This window comes from Clinocottus analis, unplaced genomic scaffold (assembly GCF_023055335.1).
Source record: "Clinocottus analis isolate CAN_PGR_092001 unplaced genomic scaffold, fCliAna1.0.p SCAF_9, whole genome shotgun sequence".
NCBI classification, from domain to species: Eukaryota; Metazoa; Chordata; class Actinopteri; order Perciformes; family Cottidae; genus Clinocottus; species Clinocottus analis.
The window spans coordinates 15,125,907-15,152,806 of record NW_027176251.1 but is presented as its reverse complement, the minus strand read 5'-3'; the positions used below and the strand labels follow the sequence as shown (position 1 = coordinate 15,152,806).

The 26,900-nt window shown below is 46.5% G+C and overlaps 1 protein-coding gene across 1 annotated transcript in view; it reads right to left on the bottom strand.

Annotated features, from left to right (window-relative positions):
- The window catches only part of znf407 (zinc finger protein 407), a 134,890-nt gene that overhangs the window by 17,303 nt on the left and 90,687 nt on the right, over positions 1–26,900 (bottom strand). Inside the window, exon 10 of the mRNA XM_068570769.1 lies at positions 21,363–21,541. Within this exon, the coding sequence (XP_068426870.1) occupies positions 21,363–21,541 (179 nt within the window). The remainder of the gene's footprint in view (positions 1–21,362; positions 21,542–26,900) is intronic.

The following is a 26,900-nucleotide window of genomic DNA, read 5'->3' as shown; positions in this document are numbered from 1 at the left end:
GCGTAACAGTATTGTTTCTGGGAAGACATATTGGGCCGTGTGAAATTATTTGTTCAGTGAGGACCACTGTATTGAGGTGGAAGCAAAAACTTTCCAAATATAACCAAAATGATCCGCTCGGTCTGCGAGATAAGACGTTTTTTCTATGATATGAGTGAACTTACCTTTTGATCTGAACCCACTGCAGTGCATTATTTTAATCAGAAACACACTGATAAGACTTACGTATATATATATACACACCTATTGTTTATCAGCTTTTTGAAATCTTAATAGGAAAAACATGCACGCAGGCACACACACACACACACACACAACTATGTGCACGTACACACGATGCAACAACGCAATCCCACAGACGTCCCATTAATATGAGCATGGCCATATTGACAGATGGATATCTACACCCGTGAAGTTAATGCTGATAAAATGCCCCGCGTTGTTACGGCACGTAACCAGAGACTGGTAATAAAAGCTATATGAATGGTGACTGGCCTGTTTCTCAGGCGCCTCCGTGGCACCACCCATGACACCAAAGATGTGTCAAAGGCAACAGACACTGAATACAGTGCTGCGCTGCTCCACCCTGCCCACGGTTATGGATTGTGTAGCCCGCCGTGCGTTCATTTAAGATGTACACATTGATCTGGCATTGACGAACCATTTCATATTAGCCGGGGTTTGCTCTTTACGCCACCAAGGGCAATCAGAAGCACGGCATCAGGCTCAATTTAACCTCCGACCAATCCAAACGTGAGACGCTCAAAGTCGTCCCACTTCGGGCGCTCGCCGGTCGGTCACTTTCAAAAACACCTGGACGGCAGGATTGATGCAAAACAGGAAAGGGGGGGGGGGGAACAATCAGGAAGATTGTTTTATTTTTATTTATGAATAACAGGATTAAAGTTTAGGTTAGATTGACCCATTCCAGGAGCCCAATCAGTTTCTGTTGATTGCCCAATATGCTGAGATATCGCTCAACCGAGCACTTAAAACTGAGTCAGAGCAGCGATAGGTATGGAACTGAATAAATCAGCATTACGGAGATATTGATTTGACTGCAATTCAATGAAAAAAAAAACCTTTGCAGTGAGGGGTGCAAAACAAAACGGTGAATAAATACGAGATCCACAACGGGGAAAACATTTTGTTTTTTTTTATCCGCTTCTGTAATATTGAAGCCGCAGCAGAAATTAATGTCCCTGGTCAGTTAGGCCTGTTAATTGGGCGTGCAAAATTAAAATGTTAACGCCACTGCGAGCTGGGAACGCAGAGAAGGCCCCTCCAGCTGTATTTGACCTAACAGAGCGTGCTTCTTCCCCCTTCCTTCTCTCTCTGCTTCAAGTGTCTCCAAAACTAATAATAAAAATACAAAAAAAAAAAACCCCTCACAAATCCCCCCATGAAGCCCTCCATATGAACTGTCACATTAATAACACTGCACTTGTATTCAAATTTTCTGTCGAAAAGCTAAAGAAAGATTGAATGCCCTGCCGTCGCGCGGCCAAAGATTGAAGACGTGTCTCATTGACATTGTTAAAAGTTTATGAAAATATATGAATTCTCAAACGTGGCGGGCCGCCGTGCAGCTCCACTCCCAACACTTCTGTTAGAGGCTGCGGCTTTTAATCAAAATGATTGAATACCGCGAGTTTGGATTCAGGGATTCTAATAGAGGACGGATAAAGTGTCACGGTCCAGAACTAGAAAACCCACACGGGATTACACATGCATGCATAAAAACCTTTCTATATTTTTTTTACCGTCTTGCCGTTTCAAAAAATAAATAATACCAACAACAACAACAACAACATATTCCTCATTGGTAGGTATCTTGTTTTCTAAGTGCTTGTGTATATGGCATGTGTAGAGTGGGTGACTGCTCGTCTCTTGGCTCTGTTCCTTTGGCTTTCTGGAGCTGATCTGAAGCCGTATCTGGGGAAAGAGACATATGGCACCAATGTACACACACACACACACACACACACACACTTATAAAGTGGGGTGGACATACAGCAACAGCTGCTGGTAACATCTCATGTGAGGACCAACGGAGTGACGGGCGGCCACGTCTTCATGTGTCCGTGTGCGTGTGTGTGTGTGTGTGTGTAGTCCGACGCGGCGCTGGCAGCAGAGGGCTAGAGGTAGAAACGCCAGGAGAACGGTGAAAAAAAGAAGAAGAAGAAGAAGAAGAAGAAGAAAAAACCCGACCACTCCACTGGGGATAACACATGCCATCTCATTGGGCCGCGCGCTGCATATCAATGCAGGGAGCTATAGCAACGTGAGCCTTGTTTGAGCTTTACCAGAACACTTTTCTGAGTTTATATAAACTGACCTTATTCCCACAGGGGTAATTTGGACTTCCCCCCCCGGGGATCTCGAAAGACTAGAATAAAACTAGAAATACTGCTCATTACAAAAGTAAGGGCTTCAAGTAGACTTTGAATAAACAAAATATGATTTAATGACCGATATTGGCGAGCGTTCCCTTTCCCATCTTTCCCCCCCAAAAATACATCTTTATTTGGGCAGAGTTTCGCCGGGGAGAGTTACACGCTTCCCTCGCCCTCCTCAAACTGAAAGCTTACAGACGGGGTTTTAATGGGAAATACAATGACTGAGATTTCCGTTATTATCGTTATTATTATCAGTTCTTGGCTTTTGCCAAGTATGGATGCATTTACATGACTCAAAGTGAGGAAGGAGAACAGGTGGCAGCAGCTTAGCTGAGCACCGGCGTTGTCTAGAAACACAGCGAGATTCAGAGACACAAGCATGCACTCCCAAACATATCAATTTGACTTCTCCATATCTGTGTGTTATCTGCCCCGCGTATTGTCGAGCATCAACGAGATGCAGCGGACGCAGCGAGAGCTTCAGTTGAGCTTGATAGCTGGCTTGTAGCTAATTAATGTCAATTATTTGAGGTCACACATCCCTTCATCCCTGCTGAACATGTGTTCCAATCAATCACCTTTTTTAATTTATATTAATGTATAGTTGGACATATTATATTGTACAAATTACGGGCTGCTGTTAAATTTGACTTTACTGTCAAATGTTGGCCGAGCTTCTGCACTGAGTGACGCCTGTGTTCAGCGTGCGTGTGTGTGTGTTCAGTGTGTGTGTGTGTGTGTGTGTGTGCTCTCGTATTGCTGTGCGGCAAGCAGGTGGTGTTTTTCTCTCACTCCAGGAGGCTCCTCAAACAAAGAGCTTTTAGCATCAACTTATCAATCTCTGCTGCGACACCACGACCAGCTGGGTGGCGGGCAGGTCGCGGGGTGGGGAGGGGACGGTACAAACACGCACGTCGGCGCGCACGTACGCACGCGCGCATGCGCACGATGGGAGTGTTGCCCGAAGAGCGCCGTGGGAGGTGTGTGACTCGTGTACCTGTTTATGTGAATGCGTTCAGCATGAGGAGGGCATGCAGATGAGGGGAGGGGAAGCGCAGAAAGAAACACACACAGCAACTTTATCTCCAATGCAGCAACTGCTACCTAAAACCTAAAAGGCGATACAAATAAATCCCTTTGAAAAACAAGGAACTTTACATTTGCAGACCTGAACATCTCCATCTGATGTATGGAAGTTCAACAAGAGTCTAAACTCCAAGTCGGAGCTTTTATCCATCATGTTGGATGGATGTAATACACAGATCATCTCCACGCACGGTGCACTTGACTTCACGCTGCAGTCAACTGTGCCGCCTGCAGCCGGAGTTCAGCGCACACCGAAACAGGTTTTCTCGTAACCGTCATCAGCGGGCGCGTTGGGGGCTGATAATAATCATAACCAATCACATCGGCTCCCTTCACTCCCTTTCAGAAGGCCTTTCCACTATAACATGCTCTTATTTTGGTCTTGGAGAGACTGAGACTGCAGAGTTGATGAGTTCCCAGATGCTGAAAACACTCACTCTATGTTCTGTGCATATAGAAACATAATTGTATTTGGGAACACACTGATCCCAATGTTAACTTCATAGTTTTGGCTGCTAACATGCGACAATGCTGCCAGTACTGTCTGTCTCCTCCTTTAGATCTCACGGTTGATGATTGCATTTACAGACATTCCTGTCCGGATCCGGTCTAACTTCTCCTCCTATACATCGCAACCTGTACCGGTTGGACCTCGAAAGGCTTTGCATTCCACACGTTGTCAGGATGCCGTGCTGCAACATTCTCCGCTTATTTTTAATGACATGCTTCATGTATACTGTACCTGCTGCCCTCACAAGGCATAATTATAGTGGAGTTGCTTGCACGACTTCAACACGTAACTATATAATCCATCAATCACTGCTGCATCACGAACCCCGGGTGGCCGCCCGCCGCCGCCGCCGACCAGGTCACCGGCATTCCCAGCGAAACGCAGTCAATCTTCCCACCAGAATGCTGCTTGCCGCCGGATTTTCCAAGGACACGCCCTCACTGAACTCCAAATGTGCCGAAAATACAGAAAATATGCAATATAAGGAAATAGAGCCGGTCAGCTCATGAGACATGAGTATGGTGCCAACAACCACCAGTGAGGATAAAAAAAATAAAAAAAACCCTGACTGAAACCCACCAACGACTGCCATGGGGTAGTTTAAGTCCATCAATGATGAGTGAGCTACAGCTGTAAATCCTGCCAGTGACAGGTGGGGTGGATGTTGAGGCCCAACCAGTGAATGATGGCGTGAGTTACGGTCAAATCCATCTACATCAAAGCTCCAGGCCTCGTCTTCCTTCCTCTTTGGCTCTCTAAAGAGGCTCAGGAGTCACAGCTATCACTCTCTTCCTTGACCTCCTCCCCCTCCCCCTCCCACTCCTCATCACACCATCTTGATTCGCCCTTTCATTATCTCCACGGCGAGAGGGGAGAGAAATGGGTGGAGAAAAAAGAAACGGAGGAAGAGGAGAGGTCTGAAGAGGTTTTCAAATCCAGTGAAGCCTGTCATATTACAAAAACATGTCGCTTTAAACTAAATGTGAAATATCAGTAATTGAAGCCATAAATCCACTGTTGTGTTTCCCCTCACCTCCTCTCTCTCTCTCTCTCTCTCTCTCTCTCTCTCCCTCTTTACCCATCCCTCCCTTGCTCTCTTTATTTTCGTAAGGGTGCTTTTGATGAGCGGTAAATTGGAAATTATTTTGTGTTGTACTGCCGCTCTGAAACGTCTTCCCATTACCATGCGTCAGTCAGCGCTGACAGTGAAATTACTCAACTGCCAATCTGGCTATCAAAAGAGGCGGGTGGGGGTTGTTCGCGGAGGTGAGTGGTGGAGAAGGAGGAGGTGGTGGTGGTGGGGGGATACAAGGAGTTAGAGATTGATCAATAAAGAGAGGATGATAGAGGAGGAGAGAGAGGGAGGAGGAGGCTAGAGGGGGGGGGGGGGGCAGAAAGCAGGAGAAGGCAGGGTGGGGAGGATGTTTCGTCCGTCATAATACTTCTGTTGTGATTGAATAAATCAAAGCTGTTGCAGAATTTAGCTGTCACTATTACCCTCCTGAGTGTTCTTATGACTGTGTGTGTGTGTGCGTGTGTGTGTGTGGCGTTACTGGTACAGGCGCCAGCTCACGAGGGGCAGCAGTAAATTAACAATAATTGCAGATAAGGGACAATCGGAGGAAGAAATGTATAGAATCTAGTAAATGAAATAATTCCTTTGTATGGCAATAATTTTCAGTCTGACCAGGGCTCCTGAAGCCTATCTTAGATTCCCTCCCGCTGCGGCCCCAGAGTGTGTGTGTGTGTGTCCCAGAGGGCACAGCTGTGTTTTTGTTCGGCGTGTGTGCGACTACACTTTGAGTGATGCAGCTGGGTAACAACAAGCTGGAGAAAGCGTAGCTAGCGATCCTTATGACGCAAATATCCACCCATACATGGACCAAAAGGTGTAAAATAATCTCCATTTACTACACTTACTCACGACAAATGACCCTGTGAGGAACTGTTAACATTTTAACGACTGACGCGCTATTGTGCGCTCAATTAAAAAAGGAGGGCAAACTGCCACCGGAGGCGACGGCCTCACCAGCATCCCCGCATGTAACACAATAGTTCACCAACGCTCCACCATTATTACCGCTGCAGTGTGTGACGCGTGTCTGTAATGACTGGTGTGTTGAGAGATTCTGCAGTGCATAGGGAGAGAGAGGGAGAGAGAGAGGGAGGATGGGGGGGAGGGAGAACTCCTTTATTGCTCAATGCTAAATTAATTGCACCAATTATTCACGGAGAGAGTTGTCTAGTGGCGGCCTTCGGGGGGCGAGGCCCTGACCGCTCTCCCTCATTTTTAATTGGCTGTCCTGTTGAATAATTGATTGGAGCAAATGTGAAATGGATGGGAAGGTCCAAGTGTCTTTCATCACAACGGGCTGGCCGCTCTGACAGCCGGCCACAAACAAACTTTGCTGCTGTACGCAATAAACAAACAGTCGGAATTCTGCAGCGGCAACCAGCAGCGGGCTGACAATAGCAGATATCGGCTCCCGCGCGGGACGCCGCGCTCCGAAAAGCCCAGCAAGGCGCACGGCACCAGTAACAGGCACGCTGGTGGGACTGGAATCGAGACGGGAGGGGTGTGTGGGCGAGCAGGAAGAAACGATTTGCACCGTTGTGTAAACGGTGAGCCGTGGTGCGCCGAGATGAAATGATTTGAATCTGCAACTTCATAATACGATGTGTTTAATGTTTTGTTTAATGCTAGAGCAAAGTGTAAAGGGGATTTCAGGCAAAGCACTATACAGGAACAGTATAGATGGTATAGATACATACAGTAATACCACCTTAACTGTGACTTCTAAGAGAGAAATGTAGCAAACGAAACAGACCGATGGGATTACACTTGTATTTTTTTCTTCTTTCTATCACATAAATACTTTGGTGTTATACTGACACTGAGGCGCTACCTTAAATGCATCCTCTCCGTCATTTATTTACTTGAACTGATGCTCACATTGCCCCAAAAGGACATAATTAAAAAGTAGAACAGCATTATGACAACACTGCAAATTTAAGCTGCGGCCAAAACAATCAATCTTCACGTTCTTCTGCAAACAATGAATACAAATCAGACGTGATCGGCTGATATGTTGTGCTCTCAGTTTTAAAAAAAAAAAGGGACCGAAATTGTATCTTCCAAATTAAAAGAAAGATTCTGTAACAGAAGTAAAATCAGAAATGCATAAATGTTTAATAAATATATCTGGCCATCAATATATCCGGCCCTGATTCTCTCTTGCGTAAACACTTTACACACAAACTCTTACATGTGCCTCATCCACCACACACACACACACACACACACACACACAGCCACACAAAGCATGCGCACACAAACCCCCCGGTAATCAAAGGCTATTAACTCCCGGTGCTTTCGCAACAAAACAGATGTAAGATTCATGAGTCCCTGCCCGTGACTGTTGTCTTTGCCACAGGCTAGTAAAGAAACAATTAGTGCAGAGCTGGCCTCACTGTCCGCCACAATCAATAGTCCCTGATGGTCTTCTAAGCCTATTGACCGAGGCCCGCTCCTCCACCTGACCCCTCATCTGTAGCGGCCGACAGCAGCTTCAGTCCACCTCGCTGGACCTTGGGGGAGGGCTGCCGGGTTAAACAAGGCTGATCCATGCAAACAGGCGCGTCTTAACGCCGTCTGCCACAGGCGGGAATTTGTATGCGAGCTGCGCGACGCACGGCGTGTACTAGGTTAGCAGCTATGCGGCTCGATATGAAACGTCAAACTTAAGGGTGCGCGAGTTAAAGGCAGCAGAAGGCTGACTCAGAAACCCTCTGAGGGCCGACACTCTCAACAGAGTATGTACTGTGTGATTCTCGGCAGGTGTTCAGTTTTGGGACAATAACACACATTTAAGGGGTTTTAAAAAAAAACAAAAAGCAAACTTCAAGTTGAACTTTGGAATAATTATCAAATTTAGCATACTCAAAAAAGCAATACAACTGCTGCGTATATTCTCCAAGTAGACCGACTGCTGGGTTGTGCAGACAGCACAACGCAGGCCTCTGTACACCTGTGTTTTATCTAAGATTGAAGACGGTCTGTATGCGTGTGTGTGTGTGCGCGCGCGAGTGGCTTATGCCGGTCGACTCACACACACCATCTTGTACCAATCATCTCACTTAACAGCAGCCTTGGTGGCACTGAGGCAATCTGCTGATGTTACGGTAATTGTCTGAGTTTGTGTTCGTGTCCTAACAAAACCCTCCTCCCTTCCTTGCTAGCGGGAACATCTGGACCGGTCCAACTCGCCGCTCCCCGGCCTGCTGTGATGAGCGTCTCCTCCACGCTGCCTGTTAAGGAGGAGGAGGAGGAGGAGGAAGAGCGAGAAGGCAACGGAGATGGATGGCAGGTAAAAGGGTTGAGGCAGAGGAAGCGGGAGCAGCTGTAAGGATGAAGGGACGGGCAGCGGTGAACAGGTGTCACTCCCACTGACGGGCTGCCACTGTGGCCTCCCCCCCCCTGCACCCCCACCCAGACCCCCACCACCCACCATCCTCTGCCCCACCTGCACACCTACGCGGGGTAGCGGCGGTTAGGAGAGCACCTCATCCCTCACCTGTTCCCGAGCCCCACGCCTACCTTCCTCCTCTTCCTCAGATGGCATCCAAGCCTCAACTCAATCTGGCTGCCGGGCCCACAGATTGACACACACACACACACACACACACACACACAAACACACACGGGCTCATTAGCACACGCAAATACCTGTACATATTCATGTGTGCGCCAGCATGAGAATGAAACACACACACACACACACACAGACAGCTTTTCTCGGCTAAAGTACACGTTTTCTTTATACTGTGCTTTCCTTGACACTGCTCTCATCGGATCAAGCTGTGCAACCATCAGCAAAACTAATCAAGCTGAATTTAGGATTTACACATTGTTCTATTTAGAATATTTACGTCGATAAACCGCCACTATATTCAGCTTGAGGCATTGTGTACAACCAAGTACCAAGAACGTCCTCGCTTAACAGACAACTTTACGTTGTCAGGAAATTCATTGACCTGTAAAACACAAAGTTTCTCCGCAAAGAATCACACAAAAGCACAAATTCAAATGTGTTGCACACTAGACACGTGCTCGTCAATCAGCATAAAAAGTAAAAGGAAATATGTGAAGACAAAAACACCTGATTGGTCGACTGACTGACGACGAGAAGGCCGCCCTGATGTTTGTGTCTCCCTCAGTTTGTACATAATATTTAGCCTTTTTTCCTTCTGTTTCAATGCTTCATTTCTTATAAAGTACATTAGTGATCTATTTTCTCTCAAACTACTTATTTATACTACATCTCAAACTTTCTTTGGCTACTGTGACACTTCCATCTCCCAGAGTGGATCAATAAAGATCATCTTATCGAAACCGTTAGTTTTCTGACAATTGATCAATTGTTTAATTAACGCCAAAGAGAAGCAGTGAGATCATAACAATGATAATAGAGTAATCACCAGCGAGCCGTGGGCTCATTTGTTTATAGTAATCACGCAATAGTGTCGGATCTAATTAGACCGCAATATAGCGATGTGTTTCAAATATGATCCGGGAGGGATCAGGATGTTAATTAATAAATCAATCAATATCAAAATCTACTTTTGCAATGAGTGTATCCCCCTTTCTGTCACCCATCCATCTGTGTCCAATCATCACTGCCCCCTTGCAGCCTTCGTCACCTTCTTCTCTTTACACCGATGGCGGAAGGACAGAGTGGAGGGAGGGACGTCCAGGTGTGTGTATAAAGCACCGCCCCCCCTCCCTCTCCACACACACACACACACACACACCTCCCTGCCCTCATCCCTCCTCCACTTCCCTCCCTCCGTTGCCGTGGTGAGGAGGGCAGTAATTACTCTGGTGTCAGCGTTGTTGGGTTCGACTCCTCCCCCGGCAAGGGGCGGCGGGCATCCATAACCCATCGTCCTGCCACGGGGTAAACGCTGGGCCATCCATCACGCACCCACTTGACAAATACCTTCCATAATAGAAGTTTATTTTTATGGGAGGCTGAATCAAGGACTTTCCCATGCATACAAAAACGTGTCAGAATTATTTATGGCTTGTGCTGAGACGCACAATATGTCATATCAAAGTCCCATCCTGCTTGCCGGCGCCGCTGTGAGCTGCCGGCGCTTGGCCTGTCGATATCTCCGCTCGCTATCAATAATGTGGAACACCGCCACGATAAGCCTCAGGATTCGGAGGTCATACTCGACACGCACAAACGCACACAGATGGGAGCTGGCGCACACGCGGGCAGAAACGTCACACGCATACACAGACGGGGACATGTACGAGAAGGGAAAAAAAGGAAAACTCGCACATGATGACATACATCGATGTGTTTTCAACTGCATATCAAACCGGGGCAAGCATATCACTCACACACACACACACACACACACACACACACACACACACACACACACACACACACACACACACACACACACACACACACACGGAGGGGAATGTAAAAACACACAGCTGAGATGAAAACATAAATTCTTTCCCACATGGGCAATGAAAACAAACACGCCTTTTGCACTTAACATAAAATCACCAAACAATAGAAGCACCAATATGTGCATGAATCAAGTGTTTTTTTTTGCTGTTGTTTTCTTTAGTTCCTACTCCAGAAATAAAAACAATTACCCAAACAAAGATGTTCACGAGGCCTCGACCCTCTTGCGTGCCGACAAGGGGCCGCGGATCGCCGTCCGTCAGTAAAAATGCACGCCAAGGTCGGCCGGAAGAAACTTCAACGGTTTGGACACGAGGGAGCGAGGCTGATCCATCCACCACTGCGTCTTTGGATAGGTGTGTGTAGTGTGCACGTATGCGTCTATTGTGTGTACGTGCATGTGTATAGTGTGTATGTACGTGTATATAGTGTGTACGTACACGTGTAAAGTGTGTACGTACATGTGTATAGTGTGTATGTACGTGTATATAGTGTGTACGTACACGTGTAAAGTGTGTACGTATGTTTATATAATGTGTATGTATGTGTATATAGTGTGTACGTACACGTGTAAAGCGTGTACGTATGTTTATATAATGTGTATGTATGTGTATATAGTGTGTATGTACACGTGTATCGTGTGTACATATGCGTGTATTGTGTGTGTATCGTGTGTACGCGTGTAAAGTGTGTACGTAAACGTGTATCGCGTGTGCGTAAGCATGTGAAGTCTGTATGTGTCTATAGTGTGTACGTACAGGTGTAAAGTGTAAAGTGTATTGTGTGTGAATGCGTGGAAAGTGTGCACGTGTCTATAGTGTGTATGCATGCGTGTATCGTGTGCACGCTGTATTGTGTGTACCTGTTTAAAGTGTGTACGTACGCGTGTATAGTGTGCATGCGTGTATAATGTGTACGTACGTGTATGTAGTGTGTATGTGTGTACGTACGTGTGTGTAGTGTGTATGTGTGTACGTACGTGTGTGTAGTGTGTATGTGTGTACGTACGTGTGTGTAGTGTGTATGCGTGTATCGTGTCTGTAGTGTGTATGTGTGTATAGTGTGTCTGTCTATAGCGTGTACGTACATGCGGAGTGTGTATGCGTCTATAGTGTGTACGTATGCGTGTAGTGTATACGTGTGTATAGTGTGTGCGTACATGTGTAAAGTGTATACGCGTGTACGAGTGTATAGTGTGTACGTGTCTAAAGTGTGCACGTGCGTGTGTATAGTGTGTATGTGTCTAAAGTGTGTACGCACGGTGGCGCGCGGTAGAATAATCTCCCACAGTGCGGGGAGAGAGAGAGAGAGAGAGAGAGAAAGAAAGGAAAAAGAAGGAAAACATAACAACTTAAAGGAAATCCCTCCACTGCTGCCTGCAAATCTGAGAGCTGTCAATCAGCGTGAGTGGCAACCCCTCTTGCCCAGAGAAACGGCAATAAATTGGGTTTCCTGATAAGGCCCCGCCATTCAGCAGCCCAACGTCTGACCAAAAGCAGGAAAAAAAGAAAGGAAAAAAAAATGAGCTGCTTTTCCGTAGGCCGCTTGAGTGCTGTCAATCAACATGACTGACAGGCTCACATGTCGCCAGTGGAGGGAAAAAATAGATTAACGTACAGAGGAAGTAGAGGGGGGAGAGAGAGAGGGAGAGAGAGAGAGAGAGAGGGGCAGCATTAAGCACGGCTGGGAGAAAATGAATAAATATGATAAATATGATAATTGAAATGATGAGATTTTGGTACTTGGTATTGGATTCCGCTATGTGCCCAAAGGGATTAGTCCTTCATTCACTGTCATTTTCAGCCCTTCGGTTCCCAACACACACACACACACACACACACACACACACACACACACACACACACACACACACACACACACACACACACACACACACACACACAGTGCCAATGCATGCGTACGGAACCGAACACAAAATACGTATTTAACACAACCATCTAATTTCACCAGGTGGACTGCTGTATGTGTAAAACTCTGAGGCGAGCAAGAGGTGATAAAACCTAAAAGTAGCAGTCTGCAAATCCACCAACAAAAAAAAAAAGAAAGAAGAAGAAGAAGAAGACGAAGAAGAAGAAGAAGAGAGAAATAGGGAAAAACAGCGTCGGTAGCAGCGGGAGAACTTTGTCCTGTGAAGACAGAAGATGTATGGCTCAGGGGAGATAGCAGCAACAGTAAATGATTACCTTTTTACAAACTGGGCCTTTGTAATAAAATGCGTAGGGGGGAGTATTATCAATTCAGCCGCCCGGTGAAGATAGCATTTCTGAAGCCACGGCGAGGCTGATCCCTATCTAGAGAGGAGCCTGAATCTGTATTCCTCACTACGAGTCCAGGAGGGAGAGGGGTCTGAGACCTGTATCGTGTGTGTGCGTGTGTGTGTGTGCATGTGAGAGAAAGGAAGTGTGTGTGTGTGTGTGTGTGTTTCACTGAGAGAGACATCCGTTAAGGCCTCTTATGCCTGCAGGCCCAGCCGTGACAGAACCAAGATCTATTTTCTTACACCCACAAACAGAAAGACATGCAAGAGTGTGTGTTTGTTTGTTGATGTGTGTGTGTGTGTGTGTGTGTGTGTGTGTGTGTGTGTGTGTGTGTGTGTGTGTGTGTTCGCAGCAACAACCCACACAATCTCTTTTACGTACAAACATACACACTTAGTCCTTGGGGCAAAGAACTATAAGATTGGAGATGTAGTCCTGTGTGTGTGTGCGTGTATGCATCTTCACACAGTACGTGTGTGTGTGTGTGTGTGTGTGTGTGTGTGTGTGTGTGGGTGTGTGTGTGTGCGTGTGGGTCGGGCTGAGATGCTCTGCTAGATGTCTGATTCTGGAGAAAGACACTGACAGATGACATGTACACACACTCCCAAACAACACTTGTCTGATAGCAGTCAAACAGGAGTGGAAGACCGACCAACTGACAGACAGACAGATAGATAGCGTCACATCACTCGCTTTCAACACACACACACACACACACACACACACACACACACACACACACACACACACACAGATACACACAGCACCAGAGGAAAGAGGCAGAAAGCGAGCTGATGTACTGAGCGAGTAGTAGTACGGCTGTGGTTGTAAGGAGATAGGAGCGCAGCCCGGGGCGTTAAAGTGCGCTGTTAAATTGTGGGAATTGTATACGAAGCACGGGAGGAGGGGGGAGGGGAGGGAGGGCGACGACGTGACGCTCACACGCGTGTACGTGCACAACTACACCCGTAAGACGCACGACTGCAAACCCTCGGTCCTTACCAACTGGTCACAGAGGTCACTGAATAATAAGACAAAAGGCGTGAATAATAAAAGTACACAATTGATTTGATTTCAAATGAATATGATTATAAAATTAGGAATCTGGGTTAAACACTAACAGCTCGCGTCTACCTTTACAGAGCCCAAACTATCTGCATGCTATGACATGAGATTTTTAAAGTTTTGTGTAGTCTAAAGTAAGTTCATTTAAATTGAAGATGTATTTCACATCTGGCATGAAATCCTCCACCGAGTCTGAGCGTTCTTTTGTTGAACGCCCGGTCCCTGATATTACAGTTAGAGTTAAAGGCTTTTACCCTCAGCGACTTACAACAAATAAAAGTAAAAAAGACACGCACACATCGAGGACCCAGCAGCTTCCCAAACTCTGATTGCGACATTAAAAAAAAAAAGGGTCCAGTTTAGGTCCTCATCTCGACAAATACACAGCACACAGCTCTGCTATGGAAACACAAAAGTTCTCCCCCCCTCTCCATCCTCCTTATTCTCTTTTTTCACAGGTGTCAGAAGAGATTTCATGGCCTGTGCGTATGTGTGAATTTGCCACACCCCTTTTGAGTGCTAATTTACCCTTTTAGGTTTAATCTCCCAGTGAGTGGCTTTCCTCGCCCTTTAATTAGGCTATGGGGAGTCGACACCAACACTAAACACACACTTAGACTTCGAGACACGCACACAGACTATTTCTTGCCACCACACACACACACACACACACACATGCATATGTACACACACAGACACACACTCAAAAGCTGTAGTCCCAGACTTGAGACACGCTTTGCTAAGACAGTCCTCATCAGCCCTCTGTGGGCCTCTTTCACACTCTGGCTCCCCTCAACTGCACCAGTCACCAAGACAGGACCGAGCATTTCTTTTCTTTTTTTTTTAATACTTTTTTTTTGTTTTTTTTTTTTAAAGGGAGGGAGAAGAAGAAAAGAAGAAGAAAGAAAGAAAAAAATGCGAGATATTCTGCACTTGTGAGAGGACAGAAAGAGGTGCTGGCGGGTGAAGGCGTTCATCTCTGAACCTTTTCCATTTCAAATCTATTTGTCAGGTTAAAGCTGCGTTAAGCCACATCAGGTTTTGGCAGACCCAAACGGCAGCGGGAGAGAGATGTTTGAATCTGTTTTTACGGCGAAAGGCTTCGCCGCTCGTTCATTTACTCACAAGATTTCGGTGGTATGTGCACTCGTTGAACCCAAATAATGCTTGAATTTCACTCGTTAGTTTCAGCACTAAGTTTGCGATTTAGGTGGAAAGAGTGTTTTTTTAAACATACAAATGTGGCCTCGGGGTGCTAAATTGTTTTGGATCTGTTGCTTAACATTGTTTTAGTACGAGCCAGAAGAGCTTTCCACGGTAAAGTACTGTTGGGCGTTTCGGCTTCATCAATCTGACAGAACCGATCTCACCCTAATTATCTTCCTTCTCCTCCATCTACAAGTGCATTTTGTACAACACCGTCTGTACCAGAGCTCAACACGAAAACTCCTGCTTTTGCGTCTGGTTCTCCAAACAGATTTACCCAAACAAAACTGGGCACTAAAGAGGGAAACACAATAACAGCAGTGGTAATAGTGACTTGTTATGTTGGAAATAAGAGGGCACTTAATTGGGGTCTGATCGTCTAATAGGCAGCCCCTCTGATTACCAACTCTGCACATTGGCTTAAATTAGCCCGCTGATGAGCAGCCAGGGGATTCAATTATGCTGGGGGAAAAAATAAGGGGCCCTAATAGGACACTGTATCAGAAAACATGGGATTGTGCTGGGCTAAAGTGTTGGTAATTGGTTGTTTAGTTGGGAAAGTTGAGCCTTCTGGTAATTAAAGATGCAGAGACGTCTGGAGAGCCACCAAACAGACGACACACAGCGGGGCTGGAGAGCCGGAGGAGGAAGACGAGGGTCCTTGGCATAGCGGAAAGGGCAAAGGTCGTGGTGGAGATCTTCGAAGTGCACTTCAGCCAATGAGGGTGTGGATCAGGGAAAACATGTTGGTACTAGGAACCATGTTTACTCAGTAAAAAGGTCAAGATGGGGCAAGTCAGGCGGAAAGTGAAAATCAGCAGTCTGGCTTTGCAACATTTTCTCCTGAACAAATTCTTTCTTATCTTTTTTTTTTTCAACTCGGCTTTTTTTTTTTGCATCGATACCGACTTTCTCTCTTTCTCCCTTTCTTTCCTCGCTCGTCCGAGACAGGTTAGCCGTAGCTGGATATGGACAGAGTCTGAATTGAGGGAGAAGGAGGATTGAATTATGGATGATTCTTTATAGCAGCCGGCGGCCTGTCTGGTCCCATATTCACTGTCCGACACAAGAGGAGCAACCCTCCACACACACACACACACACACACACACACACACACACACACACACACACACACACACACACGTCACACTTGCGAGGTGCTGGTGTGTGTGTGTGTCTACATGTGTTGGTCTGAGTAGCGTGTGTAAAACATGAAAGTGTTTCCGATAAACGCTTTTGCAAACATGTAGCCAACGTGTTCTATTTTTTATTATTGTTAATCTTTTGATTAAAAATGGGAGAAGTTACGCGCCGACACATTAGGAACAAACCCTTTCGGATGTCGAGCGAAGAGTGGTAGTTTGTTTGAATGATTTGCGCGACGCACCCCAGGGAAACAAAAACTGTCTCTCCGGGAAAAGGAGTTTCAGTGTTTGAGCTGGGGTCTCAAAAGAAGACGCTTGCTCATGAACTACACAAACCGGTTCAGAAAACGACGACTTTGTAGCGAAATTACATCTACGTGTACGGTGCCCTTCTCGTGCCCTTGAACATCCAACTTCCTGTCTTCCAAACGCCACAGAAACGAGCATCAGACGAAGAAAGCTACCCAGACTGAGCAACGTGATCATTTTCTCCGGCTATCACACTGCGCAACTGTCAGGCGGTGCCCTACATAGACCATCTGCAACTTTTGAGGACAGTGCAACATAAGCAAGCGCCTCACACGGCCGTGCCGTTGCAACACAAGGGAGCGCTCATCAAGGGGAATCGATCTGCTTCAAGTTTTCTGACAGTGATGAAACTTCAGGGCGGAAGTTGACCCAGTCTTTGTCACCGCCGCTACACTTCCGGTCGTCCTTTATCGTGTGGGAATCCCTCACCTCCACCACCCCACCCAACAAAAAAAAAAAAGAAACTCTGTCTGTGATGGCTTAAAGGCGACAGGGACACACAATGCAAACATCACTTCACATTCGGAGCAGCCGCGAACCTGCTGCCCCTCCGTCTCCACACCGATTGGGTGCGACTTGTCAGTCGGGGCTCTGAATGGCCGCTAAGCGGCTGAGCGGAGGCTCTCGGATTGGCGCCGGCAGGAAGGGGAGGGAGTGGAAGACGAGGATGAAACAAAAGGCCGTTTGTTGTTGCTGATGGGTGATAAATGCAGCCAGTTGGGGGAGTTTTCACGCTCATTGGAGCAGGTCATTATGCAGGAATTGCTGCTTGCTCGGCCCTAACCGGCACCGTGTTGGTTTACCGAGACGCCTGCAACCGACGGAGTGCATTTTCCCCTAAGCTGCTCAGCCCCCCCCCCACCCACCGCCTCCCTCCCACAAACACACACCCCTTGTTGCAGAGGTCTCCTGAGACACACTGAGCAGCTGCTTCTCAACTGTAATATCTGAACCAAGACTACATGTAAGACTGTGTGGAGGGGGAAAAAAGGCAGAAGAGGCAGACAGGGTTGGGGCCTCGACGTGAGCCGTTCAGGGCGAGACGAAGCTGAAAAGGTGTCCCCGACCCCATGAGGGAATTCTCCAATTAACACCCCGACACTGGCTCGAGCTAATCTACAAGTTTCTACATGCAGGCTTTGCCGAGGTCGCTTTGTGTGGTCGGGAAAACAAGAGAAATGAAGCACGCAGAATAACAAACGCAGGCCTGTGTTTGTTGTTCTGCTGTCGGTCAAGGGTGATTGTTCTAAAAACTTGAGTTGCTGGTTATATGCATACAAAGCTGAGCTCAATTAAGTCATACTTTCTCGTTTCTTTGCAGATAAAAGTATTCTTTATTTGATTTTGGCTTCCTGTTAAGCCAACAAATGCCTCGCTGTTGACTTTGTAAGACAGAACTCAAAAGAAGTAAATCCACGCCGTGACAGCTCCGGCACAACGAGCCGCCCCGTTAATCTGACTTCACGTCGCGTGGAACAGAGTGACTTTTTTCATTAATGCCCATCATGTGAACGCAACATAAGGACGGTGACACAAAGACGCAGGTTCATCACTAACGCTGACGACTTGATGTCCTGTAGGTGTGTTGCGTTGTTGTTTTTTTCACATGCTGTCTTTCAACGCGGAAACGTGTCACATATAACACATTGTTATTAGAAACAGATGTTGATTTTATCGCCGGTGTCTGCGGCTTCTTTCACAACGTCGACACGGTGTCATATGCGCCGGGATACCAGGACACATTTGCATGACACACACACCTGTCCTCCACAATCCAACACGCCGCTGTAACACAATACGCAAGTAAAACTCCGGAGAGTAATGTTTCATTACATGACGAACAGAAGGTGAAAGCGAGGGGGAGGGGGGGAGCCGGGGAAGGCACACGGATGCATAACTTAAGTAAAAGCCATCCAAACCCATATTTGTTTACAGATTTGTTTAATAAGGACAAAATATATGCAAACAAATGAATTTGCCTGTGGTTGTAACTGTGTATTAAGATCATCACTTACAAGGCCAGGTCTCCTCCAGCCCACTACAGTAGCCATCCATCATGCATTATTAAGGAAAATAGAATCTGCATAAAGCGGCAACAATGCCTTGAAGAAGTTTATTTATTTATTTGTTTTTATCTTTTTAGACACTTAGCAGCGGATTCGAGCGCTCGGCCGCTGTGAGCTAATTACAAAGCATTTGATCGCTATGCCTGCGAGATGCGCAATTATAACCTTGGTTGGAAATATAATAAGGGGGATATTTCACAATCTAAAAAAAAAAAAAAAAAAAATCAGTGGGATGATGATGCCCTGACAAAGCTAACGGTAGCTCACCTGTGTGTGTGGGTGTGTGTGTGTGTGTGTGTGTACGTATCGCTTTTTCGGAAACCGGACGGGACAGGAGGCCTGAATTAACAAAGCCGCTGCCTCGCAACCACCGCCGACCTCGCTGGAGGGGAGACGGCGGAGAGAAAAGAAGGAAATGTGCCATTTCCCACAGCTGCTCCAGTCAAAGCGCGCTTGCAGCATTTTAACGAGAAAGAAAGTTCGAAGCAGACGGGTAATTTAGCAAAGTCACAGCGCTCCGAGGTACCTGTAGCCCCGGTTCTGCTGCGGCGCTATCTATGCCGAGATCACACAGGCACCGCCACCTCTTTTATGGCGTATCGCTCTGTAGATCGCACAGGGAAGACAATTGTCATTACCATTTTATTAAAATTTGTCCTATCAGCAACATTTTTCCCCTCACATATCTAACCTCTTTTTTTTCTCCCTCCCCCCCCCCCTCCACCCTCTAATTCTAATCATCATTCCCCTCCATCACTTGCTGGGTCTAATTCCCTCTCTTCCTTCGTTTGCAAAGGACCTCTGCTTTCATCCTTGAGAAGGGCTTTAATTTGAAGTGCGACGCTGAATAAAGAAGGGAAGAGAGGGAGAGAGGGAGGGAGAGAGAGTGATACGGAAAGACAAGAGCTGCAGTGGAGACGTTCGGGTGTCAATCAATCCGGCGCGAGGGGCTGCGAGGGCCCGTGACTCGGCTGCGTTTGATCTGTGTCTTTCAAAGGGGGAACAGCGGGAAGGGCCATCACAGATGATTTGCCTCTCGCTGCTGGCCCTGGTGCCACTCTGACAGAGAGCAATCACAAGCAGGTTAATTCAACATCTACCTTCTTAATCTTTTTTCCTCCTGTCTCTTTCTTTTGGTCCCGTTCTGTCTACTTAGATGAAACACTGCTCTTTCCGCTACCACCCCCACCTCTCTTTTCCCCCTTTTGACGGAGGGAGAGATCAGGGGTGTACTTTCAATGCCTTTTCAAACCCTGTGTACTTTGATTGCTTCGGTCTTAATCAGGTAAAGCAAGGTTGATTTTTGTTCTTCCTGCAGACCTGCAATAAGTTTATTTACGCGTCGCTCCCGAGCAGCAACATTTTGAGCCGACTAACGCATGGAGCAGGATCCGTAATTGCGGGGAATGATTTTCCTCCTCGGGTAAGAGACGCCATCAGCGGCATTTTTTGGATCGTTTCTTTTGCTGTCAGTCTTCTGGCCGGGTTCGCATCCGTGGTTGTTTGGCGTGACCGGAATATGAATCAGAGCGTCATGATGACATCTCGAAAACACTGCTGCTTAACTTGACTGAATGAGGAGGATGCGTTTCCTCAAGATGAATGAAAGATGATGCACGTTCCAGACCGAGATCTGACCTTCGCTCATAACATTGAAAAATAAAAATGGCCGGAAACGGTGCAGTGCACTGCCTGCTGGAGTCCCAGTAGGAGCGTAAGCATCTTGAAGATGAAGCCACAGCACCAGGATGGACATATCTCCTTCTTTGGCCGAACTGTTGTGTTCTCAAATGGCCACACGAAGGAGCAAAATGAATCTTCTTCGCCAAAGGTCAGCTGTGCATAAGGACAAACAGAGGTGAGGGAAATTCTGGAGTGAAAGGTTAAGAAGAAGCGTAAAGGTGTGCTTTGGTTAAAGGTGAGAGGGTATGGAGAATATGAGGGCGGGCGGGAGGTGTTTTCAAGAGGAGGTGAAGGTAAAAGGGTTAGGCCCCGGAAGTAAAGAAGTTCAACGATAGAAGTTGGTCATTGAATTTGCGGAACAGAAGTTAAACCAAGAATGAGCCTGTTTGAGAAATTAAAAGAAAATAAGACAAATAAAAAAAACCTTTCAGAGTCAGCACAAAGACGCAACTCCAGATCCGTTCAGTTTCCACAGGAAATAAGCCGCAGTACTTCCAGTGATGTCCCTGCATGGCCTCTTCCCCATGGCGCTCGCCTCCAACTCCAACTGCTTTTATGTGAGGTCAAAGGGATAACAGGATAAAGGCTGTCCTCTCTGCTCCTCTGAAGGACAAGCACTCGGCCGATTGGATTTGGTGGCCTTCAAGGACAAAGGAAGAGCACGGGGATACAAAGGAACCAATAGTGGAGGAACACGATTTCATCTGTCTCTGTGGCCTGAGTGATTGGCAGGGGCGACCAGACCGGCCATCTTCGAGTGCCACCTCTTTGTGTGCGGGTGCCCTCCATCAGCATTGGAATAGCACGAGTCCATCCATTGACCAAAAAACACACTCGAGGGTTCTGGCAGACCTGACCTCAGGGGAACCACGGAGCATGGGAAGGGCTACGAGGGGGAGGGGTTTCAGCCAGGTGCTTTACTTCAGCGGAACGATTGCCACGTTGATTTGTCTGTGGGTACGTGTGTCGGTTTGTGTGCACATTACACATCAGAAAACTCTTGGCATTGCAGAAGTAAACAAACTACCGTGAAGCTGCCCGAAGCGTGGCACTTCACGTGTTTAGTGCCTCGCTTAAGGACACTTCCGCATTGCCCAGGAGAGACAAATTGAACAGTTAGTTACCTGCATGCAGGTAGGCGAGGTCTGGGTTCTCGATGTCCGGGTGGCTGGCCTTCAGGTGGTTGCGGAACTCCATGGGCGAGTTGGTGGCAGAGTTACATTTGGGGCAATTGTACATCTTCACGCCCTCGTGTTTGCCCGTGTGGAGAATGTGCTTCCGGATGTTCTCGGCACAGTTGGATCTGAGGGAGACAAACAAGAGATAAAAGGCCTCGTTCCTTTTTTTGTAGTGGGTTTAAAAAAAGAACGAAAAAAAGATTAAAAGATGAGAGTCATGAGGGAGAAAACACAAGATACACCCTTGGCAACTTGCCCAAGAAAGGTTTGCTGTGGTAACATTTTATTTTGTTGCGATGAGGACGCACACACACAAACACACACACACACACTCCAAAAAACTCCAACTGGGCTTTGGAGCTGAGGGAGCAGCAGTGTTTGGACAGACTCTCAAAGCATTCAGCGCCTAAATACGCCTCTGTGAAACAGACCCTTAACCAGCACAAGATGAAAGACCGCTCTCATGAACTGCAAAACACAACTTGTTACACGGACAACATTTACATCATGCAAACTAAATTCTTTGACATTCTGCCATGCTCCCTTGTTTTCCCTTTTCTCTACTTCCAGTTGTTCAGGTCCAGCGTCTAATGGCGCTGGTGGGAGCAGTGGGTGATGCCCGCTGTGAGACTGCACGTGGATCCGGAGGCCGACTGAGACGCGTCTGAAGAGATCTGTCATGCATTCTGTGTCTGTTGCAAATGTATGAAAGGTATAGAATAGTGGTGTGTGTTTCTGTTTGCGTGTGAGAGTCTTTGGGATGGTCAGATAGGGCAGGCCAAGCAGTGAGCTACTGCAGGGTGCACGATGTAATGATGTCAGCTCAGAGAGTCACACACAACCTGCTGATTAATGATGCTGCCTGACCTGCTCCTAGGCTCTATCTAAACCTGCCCACGGACACACACACCCACACCCACACACACGCACACACACACATTGCTGACGCCCTAAATAGCAAGACAAACACGAGCATACATATATAGACAAAATCAAACCTGACTAGTTGAAGCTGAAGTTTAACCAAAATTTAAAATAAAAAAAGATCTTTGAAATGACAGGTTTAAATATATAGACGTGCAAACACACGCACACGCACACACACACACACACACACACAGATGGGCGAACACATAATGCATCATGCAAGCAAGCATGTGCAGTGTAGAACACCGGTTCATACACACACATAAACACACAGCATCATGTGTTGATGGATGGGGCACTCGTGCTCAGTTTGGACCTGACATTCTCGGACAGTATAATACGCAATTACTCTCCCTTATCACCTTGGCCGGGACAATAAAGCCTCACAGTGCCATAGCTCACGCCAGCCAGGGAGAGAATTTGTTTTCACTTTTGCAGAGACACCTCTCTCCATCACAGGGCCACAGACCAGCCAAGCTCCACTGGGGCCTTAACAAAAAAAAAAAAAAAAAAAATGGGAAAAAAAACACAGAGCGGGCCCTCACTGGGTTCAGTTCACGCTGAAAGAAATGCATAAGCACAGCCAACGGTGAGCAATGAGGGCTCTTCACTAAAGTGATTGGGGTGATGTAGAAAATGTCCAGAGGCCGAGCAGATCGCTGGCTAATACGACACCATATCATTTTATAAAAGTATCCGGTACCTGCTTTGTGTCAGAGAGGGCATTCCTGGCTCACAGGATGTGATGCAACCGGGTTTCTGGTTTGCTCGAAATTAAGCAGCAGAAGAAGCCAGGCGGTAGGAATCAACAGAAAAATTAAAGATGACGCCATGATACTGGCAAAAAAAGAAAAAAGAAAAGTGGTACAAAAACACCAGGCTTGATATCTAGAATATTCTTCTTTTTTTAAGGAGCGGCAAATTAACCTTAAATTAGGCCTTATATGAAAACCTTAAGGTTCAGGATCAGATTTCTGTTGACTGGGTAAACAGATATGAACATAACTATTAATATCTACACTTTTTTCCAATCAGCAGATTGGCACACGCCGTTGTGGTTGCATCACCGGCAGAGTAAACAGGTCCACATGACAAACCATAACCATATCTATTGACTGATCTCCCCCCTAATGGGAAAACAGGCAGACGTAAGAACTTAAACTGTCACACGCTCATGAATTACCGCAAATCCTGCAGGTGCAAAAAAAAAGAAGAAAAAAAAGGTGCATTTTACACTAAAAGTGAACCGATTTCTTATTCGAAAGTGGGAGCATAAATAGATAAAATTTGAAGCGGAGCTAAAAGGTTCGAGGGAGCGCGCGGGTGGATTCCTAGGGAGGGAGGGGGGGGCGCTATCTCTCAGATATGGTAATGCCGTAATTGTCATATTAAAACAACACAACGTGCATTTAGGAGTCAGCAGGTGTCACAGTTAGTGAAAGCCCACACCAGCCCTCCTACTATACACTGTATTAATTAGTCCAACACTGTTTCAACTTCCTCCCCATCCACGCACTCGCCATGGGAATCAGCCACACGGATGCTCAACGGATGCATCACCCCTTCTCCGCCTCGTTCTGTCTCTCGCTCTCTTATTTTAGCCATTTCCATATTCCTCCTCCCAACGAGTGTATGGTAATGGGAGAGGTGTAATTGAGAGGCGCTTCGTTAGAGGAGATTTAAATGTGTCTCTTTGTGTGTGTTAAAAGTTGGGAGGGGAGGGATTGAGGGGCGACGGGGAGGGGGGGGGGGTTGCATTTGGATTATCGGTGCTATTTGGATCTTATTCTGCCAAAGAGGCCCAGTTATCATCATTAACGTCTCCCCCTCCTCCCTCATCTCTCCCTTCTCTTTTACAAGGTCGCAAACCTCCCTGGCACTGACAGTGAGCGTGTCATCCTCAAAGCCGGCGCCGCCTCCATTTGAAACAGTATTCTAACAGGTAGATTGAAACACGAGTGCCGCGGCATTCAATAAACAATAATAGCCCCCGAAGAACGGAAACGTGGCAGGAGTCAAAGGCTACGTATCAATTAGACCGCTTAAGATGCCACCGTGGCTTTAATGAGGGGGGAAAAAAAAGGGAGGAAAAAGTCCTCATTGTTAACAATATAAGTGATTCCTTAAACAGGAAAGTAAAGAAGTTTCCTGGTTTGCATAAATAGCTGGAGAATAGTCAAATAGACATCATTAATTGACAGCCCGGGACTCCAAGAGCAATATCATTAGAATATTTTTACCACTATTCCCCAACTATAATTATCCCCTTCTATTATCCGTCTCTGTCTGAATAGGAGATGAGTGGCATTTGATAGATCATTCACTCCCTGCTCATTTACATGCATTTTGAGGAGCAGCGTTGATGGATATCATGTGAGTTGGGAAATCGTAGACGCCGTCTTCACCGTGTAATATTTATGTGTTTTGTGCGCAGAAAATCTGATGTGTACCTGTAAAAAACAGATATAACTATTCCCTGTGAGCAAGAACTGTCAATGACTCCACCGCTCCATTTGTATCGGACCCAAATATGTTTCAAACATCTGCTCCACAATTATTTCGCCAGCTTCCAGCAAAAGGTCAAACGTGCTCGCTCATGCAGTCGCTCCTTATCGCGGTCGCGCCACCAGGGTTTTAAACTTGTATTCAGAGTGTAGAGGCAGGGCGGAGGCGAGGGCCCCTCGCGGCTGTTTTAGGCCCCCACATTCAATTCCTCATCCTCACATTAGTAAGCCAGCGGGGCGTTTCCCCCACCTCCTCTTCCTCCTCCTCCTCCTCCTCCTCCTCCCACCTTGCCCCTCCCTCCCTTGCCCTCTGGACCTCTCAGAACCCCAGGGGCCACCAAAATGTTAATTGGGCTTCTAATTTACCGTTTCATTTGCCTCTATCTGTAATGATCATTAAGTATCAGTGAGGGAACAATGGGGTGGGGAACGTTTGACTTGTACGATGTACCCTATCTGTGATGCTGGGGTTAGTCTGCTGCAGTGGTTTGATATGGGACCAAAATCTGCCCCTAGGGTAAAAAATTAATCAGCCAATTTAAATAATTAGCAATTTCTTCTTGTTCTTTTTTTTTTTTACAACAGTTGGAGCCTTTGACCCAGTAAGTTTAATGAGCCATTGGAAAAGGAATCAACACATGTTTGCAAGATGGCGTCTTCTTCATCTTGTTTTCTTCTCGGGTTCTGAGAGTTGGTATCCGGGAAAGTTGAACATTTCCGTCATGGCACGAAAAAGAAATTCTTGGAAAATCCACAATGTCTTGCAGCAAATTGAGTATCGTCAATTTCAATCTTAAACGACCAAGAACCAAGAGCAATGCTTGCGGCTCTGAGAGGATGAAGCGTTGCTCTTGTATTGCTGCTGGTAAGCAGGTATATTGTTTACAGTGTGCACCATCTTAGCTTAGCATGTTAGCTGCTACGCACTAAATACAAATAACAGCTAAAGTTGATGGGAATGTCATTAGTTACACAGGTATTTGGTCATCAACAAAAAACACTGGGACCAGATGAAAGGTCAGTGGATCACCAGCATCAATAAGACTCCTCCAATAATAGTTATTATTATTATTATAGATAGATAATTAAGTGTGGACAAAAGTGGTGGACTGATTGTCATTGTCACCCCTGGGGCCATGTCGCCAGCTAAAAAATATCAACCAAATATTAGCCAGTTGAACTCAAAGTGCACATATTAAAAGACAAGATGCAGTTCTCCTACGCTACTCGATGCCACTTATAATTATTTAGGCCCCAAAAATGTTCACAGCGTCTTACATGCCTCCTAAATCAAACAAAACCCATCCACTGTTCACTCCTTAATTGATACTTTGGGATAACTTCAGGTACAAGGTGAGAGAATCCTCTGATAATTGCAAAATAATAGCCTGACTACAATTATTGCGTCTCAGCGTTTCACTTTTACCAAGTTGGACGGCGTACAAAAGACTTATGGAATGAATGGAGCGCTTCACTGGGAGCGGAGCAGGTGCAGCAAGCTGCCGAAATGACTTTGTCACAGAGGGGAAAGAACGAATGAACAGTACATCTAAAACCAATGATGGGTTTGAGATCATTCCCTTTCACACTCTTCTGCCACAACCTGACGAGGAAGCGCAGGATGGGAGAAAGAGAGAGAGAGAGAGAAAAGACAGACAGAGAGAGAGAGAGAGAGAGAGAGAGAGAGAGTCCAAGGGAGACGGAGGGAGAGAGAGAGAGATAGATAGAGAGAGATGGAGATGTGCAACGCCAGCCAAAACTTTTTCAATTTCACCGACAATTTCCTGTGTAATTACTGATCTGGTATGATGGTGTTTTAATGACAGGGACCTGCCAGTGACAGTGACATTGTGTGTGTGTGTGTGTGTGTGTGTGTGTGTGTGTGTGTGTGTGTGTGCGTGTGTGATAGAGAGAGAGAGAGTGTGTGTGTGAAAGTGTGTGTATTGGAGAGGGTCTGGCGGGGCCTGTTGATGATGGCAGAGTGATGAGATGGAGCCGTGCTGTGGAGATTAGGCCTGTCTGCCCTCCACCTCTCCCACCCACCCACCCAAAC